Raw genomic sequence first — 23,019 nt, 5'->3', positions numbered from 1 at the left:
CAGAGGGCTCAATGTGTCTGAAATGACAAATAGTTGAAATAACAGTAAAGATTTTGACCAGCAGAGGGGGTTTATGTGCACATGAAGCCTCAAGAAACTAACCATTTTTTGATCCAATTGGATGTAAAGCTTCCAGGAATCACAAGGCTTCATTTGGCCATCACTACCAGACAAACAAATATCTCCAATGCTCTCACAGCAGAAGACACAGAAAGCTCCCACCATCATCAACAATGATGAGTGCTGACAACGCACAACTTGTCACGGTGGTTGCGTGGCTGGCAGAGGTAGTGTCATGGTGAGGTATGCCCGTGTGTTTTAGCTAGGGACTCAAAAGCAGACAGGGAGGGAGACGAAACTGAGCTACAAACAAAAAACAAGCCTTTATTGTGGCTGATAACATGAATACACAACTGAAACAAAGTTTCACGAGCTGAAACGAAGGCAAACAGGGGCAAGGGTTAAATGAAACACTAAACTGGGAAAACTAAAATAACTGAGAGATAAGACAGAGAAACTATGAAACGACTATGACAACTATGATAACTGTGATCACTATGATAAGATGCGGAAAACTATGACAGCTATGACAATGACTATATACACATGGAGGGAGGTAACACAGACGATCCGACGAAGACTGAAAGAAAACACACAGACTAAGGCTACGTCCACACGTACCCGGGTATTTTTGAAAACGCAGATTTTTCTATGCGTTTGCACCTTTCGTCCACACGTAAACGGCGTTTTTGGTCACTGAAAACAGAGATTTTTAAAAACTCCGGAGAAAAACTCCGGAAAAACGGAGAAAACACAGAAAACGCAGCGTCAAAGGTGTGCGCCTTTTTTGACGTCACACTGTGCGCCACGTTATTGTTTCGGTGAAATGAATTTCTACAATACTGTTACTGTTAATTGTTCTCTGTGCAGTGTTTAAATGCTTACATATTGGACTCGGTTCTGCTTCTATGCCACAGCTTTGTTTACTTTTTCCCACCGAGGCTTCCAGACTTCTGATTGGCCAACATTTCTACACGGTTAGGAATATAGCGCCACCTGCTGCTTTGGCATGTTCCTAGCAGCGTTTTCCTTCATTTCTGCCTTTACGTGTGGACGGGATTATTTTTTAAAACGAAAACGGAAAATCTCAGTTTTCAAAAATACCCGTGTACGTGTGGACGTAGCCTAAGAGGTGATCAAGGGAAGTGGAAACACACGAGGAGACAGCTGACTAGAATGAACATAGTGATGCCACAGGGGAAGTAAAACAAAACACATGAAACATGGTAACGAGACTTTCAAAATAAACAGTAAACCTAACGAGACACAGACTTAATAACATGAACCAACAAGGGAGACTAAAACACAGGGGCTGATGACACGAGACAGGATCCAATAAACAAATCACTAAAACAGCCATCTATCAGCCAGGCCTGATAGAAATTAACGAGATAAGCTAAAATGAAAACAAATGAATAACAAAATACATTGAAACGCACGTTACATAACCCAGGACCATGACAGGTGGGACCCAAATAAAGAACTCAGAAACATGAGAAGTACACTAATAGCTAATGACTGTCTGTTTGAAGCTGAATCTCCAGCGCATGTGTATAAAAAAATCAGTGCGTTGCTTCAGAAGCCCTGGTTTGTTTTAACAGAGCAACGTGATCAATGAGGTCCGAAGCTTCATTCAGTGCATCACTGCTTCAGTACCTGATTCAGTGGGTTATAAGGAAGTGAATAATTAGCAGGATTTATGTGGCGTTTTGGTGATTTTGTGCATGCAAATGTTCTGCTTCTTCATAAAAGAAAAAAAACAACTTTATAGGCAATTCTACATTCAGGAAAATGAGGGAGATGAGAGGAAAATGCTGAGAATATACACAAGGAGGATATCACGGGAGCAGACTGTGGGGAAACATGGAGATGAGACTAGGACAGACATGAACAGAGCAGAAATCTAGACCTATAAAAAACTCAGAGGCACTGGATGTAACATTTTTAGAAACTAGAACATAATTAGTATATACTTTAAAGAAGTAAATAACAAATTTTAAAGAAACCTCAAACATTGGGTTGAAGAATTTTATTTTCTGGAGACTTGCAGAGATAACAAGACTGTGACAAAGTATAATAACTGATTCTACAAAAAGAGTAATCATGACCCTGCAACACCAGGCAGAAAATGTTCTCTCAAAGCCAGAAAAGAAAACACACAGACACATGGATTTATATGGAATATGGCCGAAGTCTAAAATACTTAGTCAGTCATTTGTTTAATAGTAATTTAACATTATATAATTCACATGTAAAACTATGAAGTGTGATTTTAAATGGTTTACAAATTCTACATGCATAGGCAAGTTTTTTTTCTCCTTTTTTTAGCAAAGACAAAAAGGAAAAAAAAAAGAAATAGGGCAGAGTTCGGTGGTTGAATCATCCGTCCCCACCAATGCCAAAACCAATTCTACACCCTCGGTTTATAATGTCTGAAACGATCTGCAATCGCAGATCATACGATTAAAAAGGAATCTGCTTGTTTACATTACAGAGAACCAACCAAACCTGAATGGTTCATTGCATTCTTAAAGCTGCAGAGTACAGGAAGTTCTTCATGAAGCTCTTCCTACTTTATTTTCTTATTTTCATTCAGGGTGCATTTCTGAGATCATCTGCAGCTGCTAATTTTAATTATGCTCATGTACATGGAAAATATGGTTTTCTTTTTTAATTCATATAAATAATGCATTTTGATGTTTCACACAGGACACAGGATTTATATTTAGTTTCAGATTTATATTTATCTCCACATTTTTTACACTCTAGATAGAAATGAATACATTTTTATAAACTGACATGTTTGAGGTCTAGAACTAACATCACGTCTCTTTTTTAAATCCCATGGACTATTTTTTCCCCCAGTTTACCTCATTTAAATATGTATTTGGTTCTCTTCCAGAGCACCACAGGACAATCACAACACAACATGCATGTAGAGATGGAACATATTTTTTTAAGAGCGTGGATGGATTTGCAATGTTTCTTTTTTCTTTTTTATTAAATTGTGCAAAGTTTTTTGTCATTCTCAGATCAGTAATATATGATTTTAACATGTCTGATTTAAAACAAAACAAAAGATACTCTTCTGATTCTGCGTTGATTAAGATTGTGACGGTGGCTGTAGTTCTTCCAGTATGTCAAACAAATAAAATTCATCACAAGGTTTAAAAAAAAAGAATAACTACTATTTTTTTCACTTCCTGATGATCAACTTTACTCCTTCCTGTTTAAAAGCCTTCAGCATATCTGATGCCAGTTAAGCTAATGATAACAGAAATATTAGAGAGATGGAGCTACACTGCAGTAAGAGTTCTGTGAGCTTTGCAAACAGTTTCAAGTTTAAAACATATATCAGCATATTATCAAGTTCTGCTGTAAGATACAGTACACATGTAATATTCATTTACATAATGAGCTCCTCAGCCATGCTGACTATTTGGTCTGATAGTCACTATGAATTATGCGACAGCGTGATCGCTTTTATTTCATGAGGGAGGAAGCACTGAAGCTCATTTAGTTTGCGTTTAAAGACTTCAAATAAATCATGTTGCTGTAGTTTTTCTCAGCAGGAAATCTTAGTGACAAAATCTGTTTATCTATGTTGAGTTTTTACCTCATGTGCCTGGGAAAAATTTCAGAGTAACAGGAACAACAGCAGATTATCTGATGCCACCTCACCCTAGCAAACAATGTTTTCACTGTAACTATAAACAGAGTGTTTAATGGGCAGGACACAGTTGCATTATTGACATGTGTACATGGCTCAGAACAAACCCTGTTACGCAGCTGTATTATTATTTGTCGTTTAAAAAAAATAATTTCAGGTGGACATTTGACTCCCACACTGGGGTTCACTCTGGACTTTCATGTCAGTCAGTAAGAGATAAACGTGTCAGTTAGCACTTTGTGACGGTGTCTGCACAGCAGCTGTTTCCATTACTTACACCTCTCTTCAAACCATAATCCCCACTGTGAGCACAAAGACCTCCCACTATCCCTGTATCAGATGCATCTCATTTCAAAGCAAACATATGTGCTCACATGTGTCAGCAGATTTCCCCTTCAGAGTCTCCATGGCCCAAAAGGGCGAGCCCAAACAAAGGTCCCTGATGGGTGGTGTCAGGAAGAGAAGCTGGTGTAGAAATGACATTTTTAGCGACCCTTGGTGAATAAGGGAGTTGCAGTAATGTACAATGGGACATATATGGGCCCTGCAGTGGACTGTACAGTTCATTGAGCATGTTTACTGAGTCGGGCTGCTTTTCTACACACAGTTGATGAGAGGATTTGAAGCATCATCAGGACACTGTAGAAGCTGTAGAATCTGAGACATTTCAAATAGTCATCACTTCAGCAGGAGGCTGGTAGTCATCTGGACCCTGAATCTGTCTCTTGTGTTTTCTATAGATCAGTACAGCAAGAACACCAAAGACAAGAACAGTGGGAACTGCCACAATGAGAAGACTGTTACGACTTCTTTGTCCCTTCTTCTCTCCATCCTCCTCGTCACCTCCCGGCTGCCCTGTAGGTTATAAACAGGTGTCAGACATTCGCACCAGCTGCTTTCTACAAAATCTCATCAACAACATCTTTAGAAACAAACATCAACAACCAGGAAGCAGCTTCACCTCTGATCACACACACACTCAACTCTGCTCACTCACCTGGAGAAACAACATTCAGGCTGATGATGATGACGGGGTCGTCATCCTGATTCGCTCTCTTTTTGCGGTTCACTTTTGTCTCAACACGACACTCGTAACTTCCGCGGTCATCAAGCGTCACATCCTTCAGTATCAACGACACGTCTCCATCCTTCATCTGTCTGTCCCGTAGCTCCACTCGGTTCTTAAACGATGGATGCTGGTTCTCTAGATCAAACCGCTCATCCCGGTATAAAAGTAAATATCCTTTCCTAAGACCATGTTTGCTCCACTCCAGAAATGTAACAAGGTTGTTGTTGTTGGCTCTGCATGACAAAGTGACATTCTGTCCAGTTTCAGCTGTGATGTTTACGAGGTCTACAGGACAAAAGAGACGACCGGTGTGTATTAAGCAGACAAACTGTGTTATTCTGCAGTAATAATAATAATAATAAATAGGATTTATATAGCGCTTTTCAAGGCACCCAAAGCGCTTTACAATTTCACTATTCATTCACTCTCATTCACACACTGGTGGAGGCTACAGTTGTAGCCACAGCTGCCCTGGGGCAGACTGACAGAAGCGAGGCTGACATATCGCGCCATCGGCCCCTCTGGCCAACACCAGTAGGTGGTAGGTAAAGTGTGCGATCACCACATGTAATATGTGATACAGGCATGGATACAACAATCTCTGAGGTCACAAGGTTAGGATCTCCCTAATTGTTAGAGGAAAGGAAAACCCCATTTGGGAAATCCCTTGGGGAGCGTAGTCACAGGAAACCTTTTGAATAACCTGTTCCTGCTAAAGGTCTCTGTTGAGAAAACACACAGATCCTCTTCCTGTATCCTCTTTCAGTATTGAAGCTATGTTCCTTTATAGCAAATGTGTGTGTGTGGGTGTTTGTGTTTGTTAAGGTATGTGATACATTTGCTTCAAGACTTTATATTCATTCACTTAAAAATATAATTATTAGTCACTCTACCAATAATCTCATATTTTTCTGGAAAGTCTTAACTCAGTGAATTAAATAAGCTGCAGCTTCAAGATTAAGTGACATACACATTAATCAGTCAATTACTGACAACAACTGAAATGACACACACACACACACACACAGATAGCAACAGTGCAGAAATGATTTACTATGTAAAAGTACAGATACTTAACCTCTGAGTACAACTATATAAATGATCCATAAATGTAATGCTTTAGCCTCTTTCCTCTCTTTGCATGCAACAAGCTCTGTTGGTACAGCTACATGAAAATTCTACTTAAGTACAGTAAAAAAGTATTTGAAGCTCACTCAGTAACACTCACCTGCAGCAGCAGTCAGGGAGGAGTGGAGAAACAACAAAGCCCAGCAGTGCGACAGCAGCCGTGCTCGCTCCATGCTCTCAAGTTGAATAGATTTGAAGCTCAGTTCTGGCTTCAGGTCAACAGGAGGGGAGGAACTCTTCCTCACTCAACACGTTTTACAGGAAAGGGAGGTTATAACTCTGAACAAACATTAACGATGAAAAACAATCTCTTTGAAAACAGATCACTTTCTCATCTCTCAACTAAAGAACATTTTTTATTTTTATTAGTCTTTATTTATCCAGGTAAAAAATCTCATTGAGATTAAAAATCTCATTGAGATTAAAAATCTCATTTTCAAGAGAGACCTGGCATCAACATGTCTAGCAAAAGAAAAAAAAGACTGATTAGAAAACATTTGCACACACATCTGGTTACACTGTCCTCCTTATTTTTATTAAAGGCTTCATTTCACAACCAAAACTAAATTAAGTGACCTGAGTTTTTTCTTTGGAAGATTTCAAGGAAAGACAAAAATACAGAGCTCTTGTATCTGCAGACCAAATAAAGTATCTTTTGAAATTTAAAAAGGCTGTTAATAGAGTTGTTTTATGTGAAAGTTATTTTTAATTAATTCAGTACAAACAACCTTTATTATGCAGTCTCAGGAAACAGCAGATACTATTTTATCCAATAAGCTTATTTTTAGGGCTAATTTGCTGTTATGAAGTGGAGAAGAAGCAGTAAGGAGAGCAGAGCTTGTACTTGTACTTCTTATATGAGGATTGTGAGAGTGGATGGAAATCAAAAAGATGAGTAGCTTAACAAGTGTGCATGACTTACTTCATAATTGACTAATTTTATTTAATGAGGTGTTTTCAGTGACATAGAAGTGGCTTTATTTGTGGAAAACATCCTTGAAAAGACAGCACAGGTGTGAGAAAAGGTCACTGTGGTCAGACTGAGCAGGTGAGCTAAGAAGGGAATCAGGGATGATAGTAACAGTCTCAGTGAAGATGGCCTTGAGGTTGTGATTTGCCAGCATTACATATTCCTCATGTGTATTTTTCCCTCTCAGAACCCTCAACCATTATCAGAATAAGGTGGACCTACAGCCTTGTCTGTCTCTATTGTAAACCAAGGCCTGTGGTCTCAAATACGAGCTAAATGTGTTTCACCACACATTAATTTTAACTTTGGCAATACAACTTGATTTTCTTGAATTTCTTCCATGTGGCAGCTTTGTCGTTATCATTCAAACATTTAATCAAAGCTTCCTGATTGACCCGTTGTGCTGTGCTGGAACGGGCCTGAGTCAGGTTTGTTTGTATAATGAGCTACAGCTAAACACACTGCAGACACAGCTAAAGAGTGTCAGAGAGCAATACGACCACGGAGGTTTATTGCTCTGAAACATGGCAAAACAGCAGCTCTGTGTCACTGACAGCTTCCATTAGATTGGCCTGCATTACTTTTGTAAGGGATTATGTGTAATGGCCCTTTAGTAATCAGCCCTTAGTAAACAGAGTAACTGACAATAAACAATTCACAATATAAGATATACCGGCTGGTTTACCAAAACATTTCTAGTAACTTTAACTGAACCCAGTGAAATATTTATTTAATTTTTTAATCTTATTTCTGATGGAACAATGTTGTTACAAAGTCTAATGTAGGAGACTAGCATCATTTAGTTAGCGCACCCACGTTACGCATCATTATAACTTGAAATAACTTTCGTATTGGGTCACTTTAAACGGCTTATAAACAGGAATTGCACTCCAGCACGTTACTTTAAATAAGTATCAACTTTACATAAATGTATATGGTTCTCATATACTGATCTCACCTGAAACACAGCAAAACAGCAGTTCTGTGTTACTGACGGCTTCCATTACAATGACTGGCCTTCGTTACATTTGTAAGGGATTACTTTGCAAGTCACTCATTTGTCTGAGCCGCCACTGCCACCTACTGGCGAAACTTAATATCACCCTAACACCACATGGGAGCAAATTTCACTCTGTTCAATGATGTAAACTATTGTAACAACAAATGGTAAATGGCTTGTATTTTTATAGCGCTTTACTAGTCCCTGAGGACCCCAAAGCGCTTTACATATCCAGTCATCCACACATTCACACACTGGTGATGGCAGCTACATTGTAGCCACAGCCACCCTGGGGCGCACTGACAGAAGCGAGGCTGCCGGACACTGGCGCCACCGGGCCCTCTGACCACCACCAGTAGGCAACGGGTGAAGTGTCTTGCCCAAGGACACAAGGACCGAGACTGTCCAAGCCGGGGCTCGAACCGGCAACCTTCCAATTACAAGGCGAACTCCCAACTCTTGAGCCACGATCGCCCCAACCAAAGCAAAAGAAGGTGGCCAGGTTTTATTACACACTTAAAATACACGTCAACACAAGAGGTGTGGATGTTACTTTGTGACCAGATGCAACCTTTGTCCATATTTGATGTGATAGTAATCATCATTAAGGGCACACAGTAAGATGAGGGAAATTTAACAAGAAGTATAAAAAGATCTAACAGCAAAGCTGTAAATCATCACAATTTCTTAAAATCCTAATAATAGAAAAAGCACAAAAACCCTGAGATCATGACCTCAGCAATTACAGCCACACTCTTTATAAACCACAGCCAAGCAAATGTCTCCATCTACTGGTGATGGCGTTAGAATGAAGTGCTTATTGTGCACATTTACAAACTCGTAAACGTTACATTCTCTAGTTTTTAAAGTGCAGTGTTCTGGGACTGCACAATACTTTTTCACATGCAGGTATTTCTGTCTGCTTGTATCCTGATCTTATTTAAACGTAGGTTTACAGCAACGGGACAAATGGTAGCTGGGAAACGGTCCAAATATTTATTTTTTCTTCACATATTATTAAATATTACATAAATTTATAAGTATCACATCGTCTTCTATTGTCCTGTTAAACTTCTTCTTAGTCTGACCTTTAGTAAAGTGCTCGAATTTAAAATCCATACTGCAAACCACCCACACACAAGAAAACAAGTTGACAAGAAGAAAAGCTGAGACAACAAAAGCAACTTTCTGATGTTAGGAGGACACAGTGTGGCTTGACCTCGTTTCTATGAATCCGGTTAACATTTAACTGTACATGTACATTTTTCTGTTCTTTTTTTTCTTTCTTTTTATCGGTTTTAACAGGGGAAATGACGCCGAGGTTTCCACCAGGTTTGCTGGGGAGGAAGAGGGAGGGCTTAGATTGGTGCAACTGACAAAAATCAATAAAAGAAAACAAACTTGAAGATAGTGCGAAGGACAATGGAGGAAACGTGTTTGCGCTGTCTGCTCTGTGAGTAAAATCTCTCAGTTTTAACAATGTTTATTTTGCTTGATTGTTTAAAGTCTTCTTTGTTGCTAAGTGATAACAGATGACAGACATTTCCACAGAAAAAAGGGAAATTAAAAAAACGAGTTAACAGCGATATTACCTGGAAACTTTGTATAACTGATAGTAATTAGGCATTGAGTCGTGAATAGTTTGCAATGTTTACATTGGTAACATCCAAAATCACAACAAAAATATATTTTGCTTTCCAACAAATTTATTAATAAAGCATAAATAATCACCGTCTAAGTAACACCACTGTCATTTTTATCTTTCTTCTAAAACAATGCTTGAGAGCCTGTTCGTGTCAGTAACACATACACCTGCATAAATATGAAGTGCGTTCTGTGTTATATTTTGTAAATACAATTTCTCAGTCATGTAGTTTTTTTCCCTGATTAGTTTCTTGAGTCGGTGTTTTATTTTGAAATAAACCCAGAAATCAAATCCAAAGTTGCTAATCTAATATTTAACATTACCTACCACAGAAGCTCTAATGGTATGGAGATGAACTACAGCATCCACTGTTCTCTATTTTGCACAGCAGTAGAGACAAAATCAGCAGTGAGGCATACAGTATGAGCCGGGTTTGTCATGTTTTTCTTCAGGGTTATTGTGTTAAACTTATAAACATCTATTTGCAGCTGTGATCTCACTGCTGAGCTCTACAACACTCCAAGGTCAGTAACCTTCTTCTGTGCTTACATCTGTTAAATGCTCAGAGTGAAGTTGTGTTATCAACACAAAAGAAATGTTTTTCTCTTCTCAGGAATTCAGTAACTGGTTAGATACTGTACACCACAGAATCAAATAACCTGCTCTTAATCTGTTGATATTTAGTTACAGTCACACAGAGTTTTCATTTTAACCCTCACAGCTCATCTGACTGTGAGTCCCAGCAGCTCTCAGTTCTTTAAAAGAAACTTTGTGTCTCTGAGCTGTGAGGAGGACGACAGCTCTGCTGGATGGACTCTGAGGAGAAACACAAGCAAACCGAACATCACTCAGTGTGGAGATGGGTGGGGAAAACTAGCTGGTTCTTCCTGTGAAATCAGCAAACTATATGAATCAGACAGTGGAGTTTACTGGTGTGAGTCCAGAGAGGGTCCCATCAGTAACATGGTTAACCTGACAGTCACTGGTAAGCTGAGTGTGTGGAGTTAGTGTTGATGAAGCTGTGTGTAAATGGATGAAATGCTGTAGTTTGTCTCTGTGTTGAGGTGGATCAGTGATCCTGCAGAGTCCTGTCCTCCCTGTGATGGAGGGAGATGACGTCACTCTGCTCTGTAAAACAAAGACCACTCCCTCCAACCTCCCAGCTGCTTTCTATAAAGATGGCTCCCTCATCAGGAAGCAGCCTACAGGTCACATGACCATCCAGCATGTTTCCAGGTCTGATGAAGGCCTCTACAAGTGTGACATCAGCGGTCATGGAGAGTCTCCATCCAGCTGGATCACTGTCACAGGTGACACACTCACCTGTCTGTGTTTCTGCAGCTTTCAACATTCACAATGTGACGACAACTTAATGACTGTTTGCTTTATTTTAGGGGAACACACCACCACACCTCCACCTACATCCACACCGACACCAGTCTCCATTATTACCTCTCCTCCTGATTCATTCTTGCTTCTCCCTGTGTTGTTGCCTGTTGGATCAGTGTGTGTTGTGGTTCTGCTGGTGTTAGTGGTTCTATTGGTGAGACAACGTGTTTGTAGAAAATCTGCAGGTGAGACTCAGAAATATGACGTAGAGAGTTATGTAAGCTATTTGTTACATGTTATCTACTAACAAGTATTCGTTAAGATCACTGTGCTAAATTAATTTGGTGTTTGTGTTGGTTTGTTTCAGATGATTTGGAAAAAGTTGAAGATGGCCTCACATACAGTGATCTCAAAGAATTACATCACCAACAACAGTCAGTTAAACTCCACACAGGTAGCTTTTTATGTACTTTGTGTTTGTGTGTGTGTGTGTGTGTACAGTATATACTTGTATGCAACTTAAACATTTTATTCAAAAGGGAGTTCTTCAGTTTCACAAACAACATTTACAGAATTTGCTTTCTAGTATTTTCATCTAAGCCTTGCTTATAGCCATAATGGTTAAATCTTCAGCTGGGCTGAGACTATAGATTGTGTTTAAAAGAGACCAATGTGTAATGTCACACAACATTATCTTCCATATACATCTTAAGGCATTTTCGAGTGTCATTGTTATCGTTTTAGCCTTTGTTGTGTCGTTTGTTTGGAGCCAGAAGAACTATATTTAGAAGAGAAGGTTTTGCTAATTTAACAGCTAATGCTATCTAGCTTGGTTATTACGCTGCTAATACCTGTTAATTAGCCATAACCCATTTTATTTGTCAGATAATTGGATTAAAAGTGGTCCAATAGCATAAACAAGGGCCAGTACAGTTATTTCAATTGGCTAAATGAAGGCAAGCAGACAGCTAGCAGTTGCCCCTCAGTCAAGCAGACCACACCCCTAATAGTACACACTTAATACAATTTTAAAAAGGAGAGCTAGTACATGTCAGGTGTTAAGAGTTATTGGTACCTTCTGGGAAAGTAATGCAGAAAAAAGGCTCAGGTTCAGGTTCAGAATCTGCGGCTGGTTCTGACGGACACTTCTTCCTGTTTAATGCAATTTTTTGCTTGCTCATAGGGGCTTTGAGCTTTTATGCTTTGCACCTTACATTAACATGCACCTTAAACTATTCACTTAAATCAGTTCAATTCTAAAAATGATCACACTATAGTTGTTCTGTGTTTGTAGATGACGATTGGTGAATTTTGTTCTCTTAATGCTGGTCTGTGTCTTTATTAGCTCAAAGTTGGTTTTAGGCAAGCAAGCAATTTATTTATATAGAACTTTCAGAACAACTCCCAGCTGAAAACAAAGAGCTGTACACCTGCATGCAGGTAAAAAAATAAAAATAAAAATAAAATGATAATTGGAATGACATTTAAAATAATAAAATTAGCATATTAGATTAAAACAACAAATCCAGGGTCATACTGTGTCTAATGTGTTAACAGAGGTTAACAGCCTTTGATGTCTCTGCTCAGGTTTTACTGCAGGGCTGTTAAGAAAAGAGGAAAAATGTAGATGAACAGTTTGTACAAACAGTAAATTAAATCTCCTCATAGTACTTGTCACCTATATCCAAATTCTGAGTTTTAGTTTTATGTAGTTAATAATTTTATAGTTTGCGTGATATTCTGACCTTTTGACCAGATAAGACGTTTCCCTGTAGTTTCAACATGTGAATAGAGTAACCACAGTCTGTTTGTTCACATATAACCTTCTGTATCAGTTCTGTTTTTGTTTTTCACAGCAGTATCAATAGAAGAAATAAAACTGTTGAGGGTCTCAGTGTTTCACATGACTGTCATATGATAAAGAGAGTTTACAGGCCTCTATGCAATCCTATGCAAAACAAACTATAACCTTTCGAGGCAGACATTTGGGTAGTTTGCTAAGTTGCGTCTGAGCATAGCACAGACTTCAGGAACAATGTCTTTTTTTTTACATAGGACAGGGACGCATTGGAGATTACTGGCCAGAAATTGCACATCAACACCTCATACCAGCTTTAGACATGGCAGTGTAGTCCTCTTTGTTCCAACGTATTCTAGAGTCAAATGTGAGGCCGTTTGTCCAACAGCTAAACTCTCAAGTTTTTATGTAGTTCATTGGGTTGATATGTGTTGTAAATACTAGGATGCTGTTCGATTATCTGTGGTGGATCCTGTTTGCACTTTGCTCACGCGTTGCAGTATAGTTGGAGCTCCAGAAACCTGCAAAGCTGCTTAGCAGTGTGTTCACACTGATGTGTTTTGATAAAGCTGTTAATGGAGATAAAGAGATTAAATGACTCATCTGCAGCTCACAGTTGAATTCAACACTAACAGGAAGGTAAACTAGTTTAAATGGTGTCTGTTGTTATGTGCGTTATCTCTGCGGTAGAGTGTCACTTCCTGTTATAACACATAACAATTTAATAAAAAAACATAGATAACTTCTTATTGCATTGTATAATCTTCACATATTTCATCCAAAGCACACACTCTGTTTATTAACTCGCTAATTTATATTTAAAGTTTTCACTCAATGTGTCTTTAGGGTTTAATAGCCTAGCTTAGCTATTAGCTGACTCGCTAGCAGCATGGCCTCTTCGCCTGTCCCTCCTGCACTTCCCTGCTCATTGTGTCAGATGTTTAGTTACTTAGTACCTGTTTTTCCCCACTCGGCCACACCCACTGAGGGTCAAACTCTGGTAATTGGCAATTCTGTTCTGAGACGTGAAGATAGAGACACCGGCAACCATAGTCAATTGTCTTCCAGGAGCCAGAGCAGGCGACATTGAGGGAAATTTAAAACTGCTGGCTAAGGGTAATTTTGGTAAAATCATAATTCACGCCGGCAGCAATGACACCCAATCGGAGGTCACTAAAATCAATATTGAATCGGTGTGTAACTTTGCCAAAACAATGTCGGACTCTGTAGTTTTCTCTGGTCCCCTCCCCAATCAGACCAGGAGTGACATGTTTAGCCGCATGTTCTCCTTAAATTGCTGGCTGTCTGAGTGGTGTCCCAGAAACGATGTGGGCTTCATAGATAATTGGCAAACCTTCTGGAGGAAACCTGGTCTTGTTAGGAGAGACGGCATCCATCCCACTTTGGATGGAGCAGCTCTCATTTCTAGAAATATGGACAAATTTATTAAACCCCCCAAAATATGACTATCCAGAGTTGGGACCAGATGTGTGTCAGCTCCCAAACAGACAAAAACATACTAAAAATTTATCCATGAAGCCAGATAACACAAACCAATTAGTTAAACTGCAGGAATAAAGACATAAAAACCTGGATGAACTCTAATTCTCTGCTTCTAAATTCAGATAAAACTGATGTTATTGTACTTGGCCCTGAAAATCTTAGAAATATGGATCTATCTAAATGGACTGTCTCAGAGTGACCTTGAAAAACTAGCTTCTGCATTTATTACTTCTCAGCTGGACTACTTTACCTTAAATCAGCAACCACTGGATGATCAACATTTATACAAAACTTTAATGGCTCTTTATTAATTACACAACATGCCAGTAAAGCTCTACGTGAAAATCAGTGAAATTCTAATTCTGTATTGCAAAGTATCCTGTAAAATATGTTCAGGTGAAACAACAAGGAAGCAACAGCTGCAGTTGAAAGCATTAAAGTTTAAAACATACCAATCCAGTAGTGTACGACAAAAGGTGAGTTCTCATCACACCGTTGATGATATTGTGTACATGGTGTGACAAAGTGTGGGTGTCTTTGTGGGATTTCAACTGGACTTAATGCCAAAAGTCAAAATGTCACTGGGGTGTTTTGAGTGAAACAGGAAATCCAGCCACAGAGGTTCTGAAACCCCCAACGGTCTCTAAGAACTATTTTTATATAGGAAATCATAACTCTTTCTTTAACATGCACCCTGCATACTGACAATATTTTTATAAGCTTTACTACTTGCACTGATGACCTGTGTGTGTTTTGTTGTGCAGGGAGTGATTCGGCTGTAGTCTACACAGCAGTGAGAACTGAAGACATCAATTATGAACAAACAGAAATGCGATCAAACAGATCTGGAGGTAAACATGCTCTTTGTTCAGTACAAAGAAAACAAGGCTAATTCCTGAAAAGTTTTCCCTTTGTAAAATATAAAGTGTGTAAGCAGCATGAGCCAGGAAAGCATGAAGAAGCAAAGCCCTCTCGTTCAAATAGACACAGTAAAAGTCAATAGATTTCACCAGCAGTGAAAAATGTACTTACATCTGTTACTAGACTAAAAGTATCAATAACAATTTTTGGCCTCCTCCATCATCGGTAAAGGTCAATGGAAATCAACAGAATTCACAGATATCTGATCCTGTTCATGCTCGCCATTATCACCGTCTGAAACAGCAACACAGACCAGAAGTGATTTCACAGCTGTTGGTGCACCACGAGCTTTGATGTTGTTTCGGCTTCTCTGTGACCTCTTGAATCTTTTTTTTTTAGCTTGTTGCATTTGAGAGCGTGGTGCACCTGGGTTGAAGACACGAGTACAGTATTATATCAGTGTTTTTAATCATATCAGTGGAGAGATTATACTGAGGACAAGACGGAGAAGATGAGAAATTCTGGAGAAAAATTTGAAAAAGTCTCCATGATTTCATTTGACTTCTTTAACTCCTATGCTACATTTTTATTTTATTTTATTTATTTTTTCCTAATGGCAGTGTTGTTCAGGTGATGACTGCAGTGTGTCTAGCAGACGTTGCGCTGTGGTGTCACACTTGCTGCATGACATAACCCATTCCTCACATTGGTTGTGATAAGGATTTATGAGTCCTATGTTAACCTTCAGTGTGAGCACAGGAAGTGGTGTGAAGAACTGAGACTGCCATGAGGGAGGCCACTGCCTTCCTGTTTGTTGCTGCTTCTTTTTGATCAGCTGCTGAAGAACTTTTTGAGCGGCTCAGTTAAACGTCTTTTCAGATTCTTTACTTTAATATCTTTTGATTTTGACTCCACAAAGAAAATAAGAGACGAGAACATGTTACCTTTTAGAAACAACCCTTTTGCTTTTAGTGTAGTAGGGGGTTTAGTGCAGCTCAGCGATGTGTCACACACTAACCGCTCTGCTGACACTCTCTCCTTTGACATAAACTACTGCACCGGCAACTTCCTGCTGGGTTTCTTTCACATCAAAACTTTATTTGTGACAGGCTGGCTGCAACACTTTTAGCTAAAGTGGTTGTGGATTTAAGTCATTAGTGTAGTCAAATTTCAGAATTACAAGAGTTTGAACCCACTGAGAAATGTTTCCTTAATGAAAATGTTTTTTGGATAGGTTCATATGTTATTTTCACTGTGATTGATTTGATACAATTCTGTCAATTTGCTTCATATAAATACAACAGACGGGCTTCATTTTATACTTTTCTCATGTTGTTTGAACTGTGTGTATTTTGTGTTTTCAGACTTTGTACAAGAGCCAGATGTTTACTCCTTACTGAAGTAACCCACCAGTCCAACCACTGGAACCAGCTGCTGGTCTCAAACGTTTTAGAAATCATTATATTGTATGTTCAAAAACATGTTGTCCTCAACCTGCTCTTAACTGTCTTATGATGGCCATATTGGCAATATCTCTTCCATAATATAGAAATGATACTATGTATTTTATAAATAATGCATAATGCACTGTCTTTAATATTTTTACTGTTTCCGGTTATATTTTATTTCCAAGTGTACGACTCTGTTGTCACCTGCTTTCTCACAGGAACAATAAAGTTTGTTCTCACTTCTTGTTCTTCTCGTGAGGGTCTTTGGGTTTCAGAAAGAGTGCTGGGGGCTGGGGACAAATGTGAAATGTGGCTAACCAACTGCTGAGCAGTAACAACAACAAACACAAATAAACCCAAAGCCGCAGACTAGACGCAGCAGGAACATCACTCAGGGGCTTAAAACTTCGCAGGAAAGCTTCAGATAATTTATTTCAGACGCTGTTTAAACGAATGATGTTCCTCCATCAGGTGATGGTTTTACCTCCATGGTTCAGACTGTGTTGATGTCCTCATAATGAAATGAGGACATGTTTGACATTTGTCCTCATTCAGTCAGAGATGAGTTGGAGACATTTAACATCTCATTATTTTTACAAAGTTATTGAGTTAAATTGTAAGTGGGATGTCTTATCTCAGTGTCATCTGAATATTAGTTACAATTCCAATTGTAATAGAAACACTCTGTATGGACTTGATCAGGTAAACTAAAGCTCCAATAATGAGCTCAGCCTCTTCCTCATCAACAGGATTCACACCATGGGTTTATACACTACTTCATGACGTTTCAGGGTATATGTGGAAACAAAAAAAAAAAATAAAAAAATTAATGACTAAAAATGAATATTTTACCCAAACATTAATTTGCTGTTTCATGCAGACAAATGTAGACAAACTCGGGGTTTTCACAGATTTTATTCTAAACTTATTTGAGTCATTAGTTTGGATCCACATGGTTCCTCAGATCTGTCAGTAGTTCTAAATTTGAACTCCTTTTTGGTTCAGTCAAACATTATTTCTACTAAAGTCAATTCTGCCAAACAAATGCTCACACAAGTTGTGTTTCAGGGGTTTTTAAGTGATGATTTTTCCCCAGTTTTCCCACAGTTTGATAAAATCTTCCTGTTCTGTTTTCCACCTTTCTGTCTATAAACAGGAACGAAGCTGATTTTGTGTAAAAAACTTCATCATAATCTTTCACGTCCCTTCATCTATTCAAAAGGAATAGATATGGTTCAGTATACAGTAAGGTGTTTATAAGCTCTCACACATAATCTAAAAAATCAGAAGACAGAAAGATGTGGATTGTTTCTCCTAAATTATCTGATATGATCATGAATCACCAACCATAATCTTCTTACCGTGCTTTGATAGAAACACAGTCTGGTGCTGCCATCTACTGACTCAGAAGTGCTCAAACAGCTGCGCTTTTTCACCCTGATTCATTTCCATCTCTTAGAATGACCATAACTCACATGCTGGACTTAGTGTTTTACTTAATATGACCACAAACCTGCCAATAAAGTCACCCATAGTGCTCAGGTTACTGATGCTTCTTTAGAACTGCAAGTCTGACCATAGTAGCAGGTGTATGATGGTTCTTCAGGTCTCATCCACCAATCAGACCAGAGTACATTCACTTGTTAATGTTTGACTGTGTTATTGCCTTTACTTTATTCATGAGCCCAGACACATATTATACATCACTTAATTTTAATGATTAATTGTCAGAATTGCAGTGACATTGTACACAGAAACATAACTAAATCTAGTTGGACCAACTGTGACTTACTTAACAGTATAGCTATGGATGTGAAATTATGTGAGTTAACAACATGAGATGGCAACATAAGATTTTAACATTTACGCCATAGTTGTATCTACTAGGAGGCTGATGGGTATAACTGGCTGCTGCCATTATTTTACTCCCATTCTTCAAAACCTAACAAATATTCTTTAGAGCAGCCCTTGTTTACTTAAACACCTGCCTCCTAACTTGTCTTCATTATTTTTCTAGTAATCTTTGAGAAAAAGCCTCCTAGTGAAAACAGTGTGTCTAATGTATAGATATGAGTGAGACCCAGAGATTTAAGACACTCAAGTTCATTTAGAATATCAAAGGAGGGGTGGCTGATTAGCTGGCGGCACATCAGAGGATCTCTAGAGCAGATAACAGCCACTGATTCCCTTAAATGGATCAGAAAATTGAGCTGGTAGCTGTTGAGATGGGACGCCTTAAAAACATTCTCCTGTTTAAGATAAGGGCACAATTAAAAGATTTATTTTTTTTTTTGGATCTTTATTTTAGAAAAGTTACTTATGTTTTCTTCTAGACTTTTTTTTGTTTTGTTTTGTTTTTTGGGTGTGCCCACTGTGACGTATCCTACCAATAATGTAATGAATACCACAATGACTGTAGACATTTTAGTTCAGACATGACTTGAAAAACATTTGTAATGATCTGAAATATGATAGAATTTCAAATCAGGTTTTGGAAGTCACTGAGAAATGAATGAGAAGTGAAATGATTGTGAAAGGGTAGACAGCAGAAACTGAAACGGTGAGAACCAAGACAAACAAAGAGCTTTGGAACAGCGAGGCAGCAGGAGGACAGCTGCTGTTTAAAAGGATCAATTCACTAACAGCAAGCATTAGAAATATAATCACCCTGAACTTATCTGCTCCACTGACACTTTCAAAGGCAACACCTTCAATTTATCATCCAGAGTGCCAATATAAGGAAACATCTTATGAGTAAAAGTGTGTGTGAAGGTGTGTATGTGTGTGTTAGTATCAGGATCAGAGAACGACAGCTTCCCTCTGTTCCAGTCCAGATTCACTCTGATCCTCTGGAACTTCTTCTTTTCTGAGAGAACAGTGGATGGAGCTGATGGTGACAGTGCTGAGTATTCACCTGAATTGAACCTTATTCTCCATAATCCAGACAGTGTGGTTCCTTTCCTCTCATCAGACTCTGCTAACACACCCAGTCCCCAATACGTATTGTCTCCAACCTCGACATCCCAGCTGTGAGTCCCTGAGTTAAAGCCCTCAGAGCCCAGGACAGACAAGAAAAAATCAAACCTCTCTGGATTATCAGGAAGCTGCTGCCTTTCTCCTCCTCTCACACTGGTCAGATCTTCAGACAGGATGAGTTGTGGATGAGCAGTGTTTGGGTCCAGAATGAGAGGAGTGTAGGAGACCATGTCCTTCATGTTGTTCCAGATGTTGAAGGTCAGGTTGCCCAGGTGTTTGGCCTGGTCTATCAGAGCTCCTGAGGGCAGCTGTGGATCATCCAGCAGGGGGCAGCGCTGGACTCTTTCCACTGCAGCCTTGTAGTTGTGCAGGAATGAGACGTCTTCAGCTCTCAGCTCCTCCTCTGTGGCTCTGACTGTGTCTGAAAGAGCTGCTATCTCTCTGCTCAGAGCCTCCATCTTCTCCTTCATCATCCCACTCTTCTGCTCCTCTTCCTCCCTCAGTGCAGCCAGCCTGGCCTCCTCTTCCTCTGCTAGAAACTGGTGAAGCTTCTTAAACTGCTCCTTAATCTGCCTCTCTGTGTCTCGGGCCTGGACCTTAATGTGTTTTGCTGTTTGATCAAACTTCACTTGAACTTCTTCACAAATCTTTAACTTCTTCTTTAAGGGCTCCAGAGTTTCCTGAAGTTCCTTCTTGTGTTGTTGTGCAGCTTCATCGATGGGTCTGAATCTGTGATTGGTGTGTTTTTCTGAGTCTCTGCAGACGACACAGACTGTCTGCTGATGCTCCAGACAGAAGAGTTTGAGTTTCTCAGAGTGCAGACTGCAGAGAGCCTCTGAAGCTCTCTGATCTCTCTCCTGTAAGAACAACTCACACAGATTCTTTAAAGCCAGATTTAATGTTGGTGCATCCCTTGAAGATCTCCTCTTACACACTGGACATTCATGTTTTACTCTCTCTCTCCACCATCTCTTCAGGCAGTCTTTACAGAAGCTGTGGCTACATGACAGAAGAACAGGATCTGTAAAGACCTCCTGACAGACCGGACAACAAAGATCCTCCTCTGATCTGGAAGCCATTGAGTTTGTGAGTGAAGCTGAAAACAGTAGAAGTACAGTTAGTCCTGGCTCCCCTCCCTCCTCTACTACCTTCATTGAGGCTTCTTTTGGATTTTGTTCATACTCACATTCAGTGTGTGGAGCGTCAGCAGCAGTGTTGGAGTTTTCCACTTTTTTCCCTGTAGCTGGACTTTCTCAGTGGAAGCTGCTAGTTCGGTCTGATTGTCTGTGCATCTCTGTTTTACTACGGAACAATAGCATCCTGGTTCCTGGTTTGTCTCACATGAGTCATGAGGCGTGGTCATGTAAGATCGGTGTGTATCACAGCACAGCTCGAAGGCTTTTCTGTTATCATGTGTCAGGGCAGGAAAACTCACAGATCTTAGAAAAGTGTTGCAATAGTTTTACATTAAAATGTTAATGTTTTTTCGTGTTATTTATCAGGTTCAGTAGAAATGGGTGTGTAATGCAGAGACACAAACACAGGTGATTTTAACTGTTGACCGGCAAAAACAGCCATCAACCTGTTGGCTGATGTGTACAAGAATCACTCACCAGGAATTGTTACAAAAGGGGCTACTCCCTGGTCTCTAAGAGGCTAGATAGCCGTGTTCAAAGGAACCAGTATTAAACCACTACATCAGTTTTATTGAAAATGGCTTTACTGACTCAAAGCTTTGAGTCAGTGACCGAATAGGAGACAGCAAAACAATGTCTCAACAATTGGTGTGTGTGAATAAACTAGGGTTTATTCACACAAACCCTAGTTACCGGGTAACTAGGGTTTGTGTGAATAATGTTAATACAACTTTGGTAGGCTGGATTGACTGTTTAATTGATTTTGTGTAGATATGCAGTGTAGTTTGAAGACAGTCTACTTGCAGAAACAGGATGTGCTGAGACGGTAGGGTGTGCTTGTGTAAATAGGGCAGGGTTTGATTAAGTACCATGATTATGTATTTAGCTTATTTTAAGGACACATTGCAGTGTGTGTTTGAATTACTCTTATTTATGTGCACTTTGCTGTAACTGTCTATGTAAAGTTACAAGCAGATCATTGTTTGAAAGATATAAATCTAAAACAAAACTGAGTACATGGTTATTAAAATAAATACATAAATAAAATGCATACTATTTTTATAACTGTTCTGTCTCCATAACTTTTGTACACTAATAATTACAGAAACTCATCCTCCTGCTCAGGTTTTGATAGAACAGAAGTGAACAGCCCTCTATTATTATTGTACATGTACAACATAATATAGGTGCGCCACACCCAAAATATATAAATAGTAGACATTTGGAATAAATAACAAAAAGGATTAATATATATACAAAACAAGTTGTTTGAGTCAAGGAGGCCATTTACGTGAAAAGGGAAAGACCATCTCTGAATCAAGGAGGGGGCCCAAGGGTACATCTTTCATCATCTTACAATGCTGTGAAAAATGCCATCCCCCAACTCATTATCTTACCATATCCATTTTTGGCTTCTATAAGCTGTTAAACCTTGAGATTTTAAGCTATATCCATGCAGTGGGTAATTTTGCAAGACCATGCAGTTAGTGGGGTTAGGTTCTTGGTAATTCTTAATTCCCCATAGGTGTGAATGTGAGTGCGGATAATTGTCCGTTTCTCTGTGTTAGCCCAGCAACAGACCCGTCTTCTCACCCTATGGGATGTCCTTTGGCCCCCCGTGACCCTGCCAAGGATAAGTGGAAGAGCATGGATGGTTTCTTGAAATGATTTCCTTAATGAAGACGTTAAAGGTTTGTGAAGAAGTTCAAGTAAAGTAAACTTTGACATTGGTAGGTCAAGGTCAAATGCATGTATCCTCCCAAGTGTCATGTTATTTTGAAGTTTGAACACAAGAAAATTTGAACAAATAAACAAAATATATCAAAATAAAAAAGCCAGATAGATGAATTTATGAATCATGGACTTGGACTTCAGTCTTATTCAGCCACTCCACCAACCCGTCAGTCTGCAGGTGGCAGATGCTGGTCCAAGTAGATTTAAGATTATCAGATTACCAGCACACCCCAGATTCACAGTGATTGCTGACTGGGAGTGAATCAGATGTGCTCTGACTTGTTATGAAAGTTTTATAATTGCTGCCAGCAGATGGCAGCACAGGAGTTTCAGTTTTCCCAACATGAAATGGTTGTGGAAATATAACTTTGGTATCATTGTTTGTAGTTCAACATGACAGAGTGAGGTTCTGTTCAGACTGAGCTGTGATGCTTTAGAATCAGAATCAGAATACTAAGTAAGAAATAGCACAACATACAGTGGCTTGCAAAAGTATTTGGCCCCTTTGAACTTTTCCACATTTTGTCACATTACAGCCACAAACATGAATCAATGTTTGAACCAGCCCACTGTATGCAAGATTACCAGCACAGCCCTGGTTCACAGTGACTGCTGAGTGGGTGTGAATGAGACTTGTTATAAAAGTGTTGTATAAATGCTGCCAGCAGATGGCAGCACAAGAATTTTAGTTC

The 23,019-nt window shown here is 39.2% G+C and overlaps 3 protein-coding genes across 3 annotated transcripts; 1 reads left to right on the top strand and 2 right to left on the bottom strand.

Annotated features, from left to right (window-relative positions):
- Positions 1-1,845: 1,845 nt before the first annotated feature.
- LOC146521421 (uncharacterized) lies at positions 1,846-6,206 on the bottom strand. The gene is made up of 3 exons (XM_085155296.1): positions 6,028-6,206; positions 4,728-5,084; positions 1,846-4,585 (listed from the first exon to the last, which is right to left on the bottom strand). The coding sequence occupies exons 1-3, from the start codon at positions 6,098-6,100 to the stop codon at positions 4,398-4,400; spliced, it is 618 nt and encodes a 205-aa protein (XP_085011422.1). The 5' UTR covers positions 6,101-6,206; the 3' UTR covers positions 1,846-4,397.
- A 1,853-nt stretch (positions 6,207-8,059) lies between these two features.
- Positions 8,060-18,739, top strand: LOC146521420 (high affinity immunoglobulin gamma Fc receptor I-like). Its single transcript, XM_085155120.1, has 8 exons — positions 8,060-9,350; positions 10,031-10,066; positions 10,264-10,527; positions 10,607-10,852; positions 10,937-11,116; positions 11,239-11,325; positions 14,937-15,023; positions 16,398-18,739. The coding sequence occupies exons 1-8, from the start codon at positions 9,320-9,322 to the stop codon at positions 16,436-16,438; spliced, it is 972 nt and encodes a 323-aa protein (XP_085011246.1). The 5' UTR covers positions 8,060-9,319; the 3' UTR covers positions 16,439-18,739.
- LOC146521419 (nuclear factor 7, ovary-like) lies at positions 18,670-20,756 on the bottom strand. The gene is made up of 2 exons (XM_085155034.1): positions 20,644-20,756; positions 18,670-20,553 (listed from the first exon to the last, which is right to left on the bottom strand). The coding sequence occupies exon 2, from the start codon at positions 20,534-20,536 to the stop codon at positions 19,145-19,147; it is 1,392 nt and encodes a 463-aa protein (XP_085011160.1). The 5' UTR covers positions 20,537-20,553; positions 20,644-20,756; the 3' UTR covers positions 18,670-19,144.
- Positions 20,757-23,019: the final 2,263 nt, after the last annotated feature.

This window comes from Neolamprologus multifasciatus, chromosome 3 (assembly GCF_963576455.1).
Source record: "Neolamprologus multifasciatus chromosome 3, fNeoMul1.2, whole genome shotgun sequence".
NCBI lineage: Eukaryota > Metazoa > Chordata > Actinopteri > Cichliformes > Cichlidae > Neolamprologus > Neolamprologus multifasciatus.
This window is presented reverse-complemented; position numbering and strand designations above follow the sequence as displayed.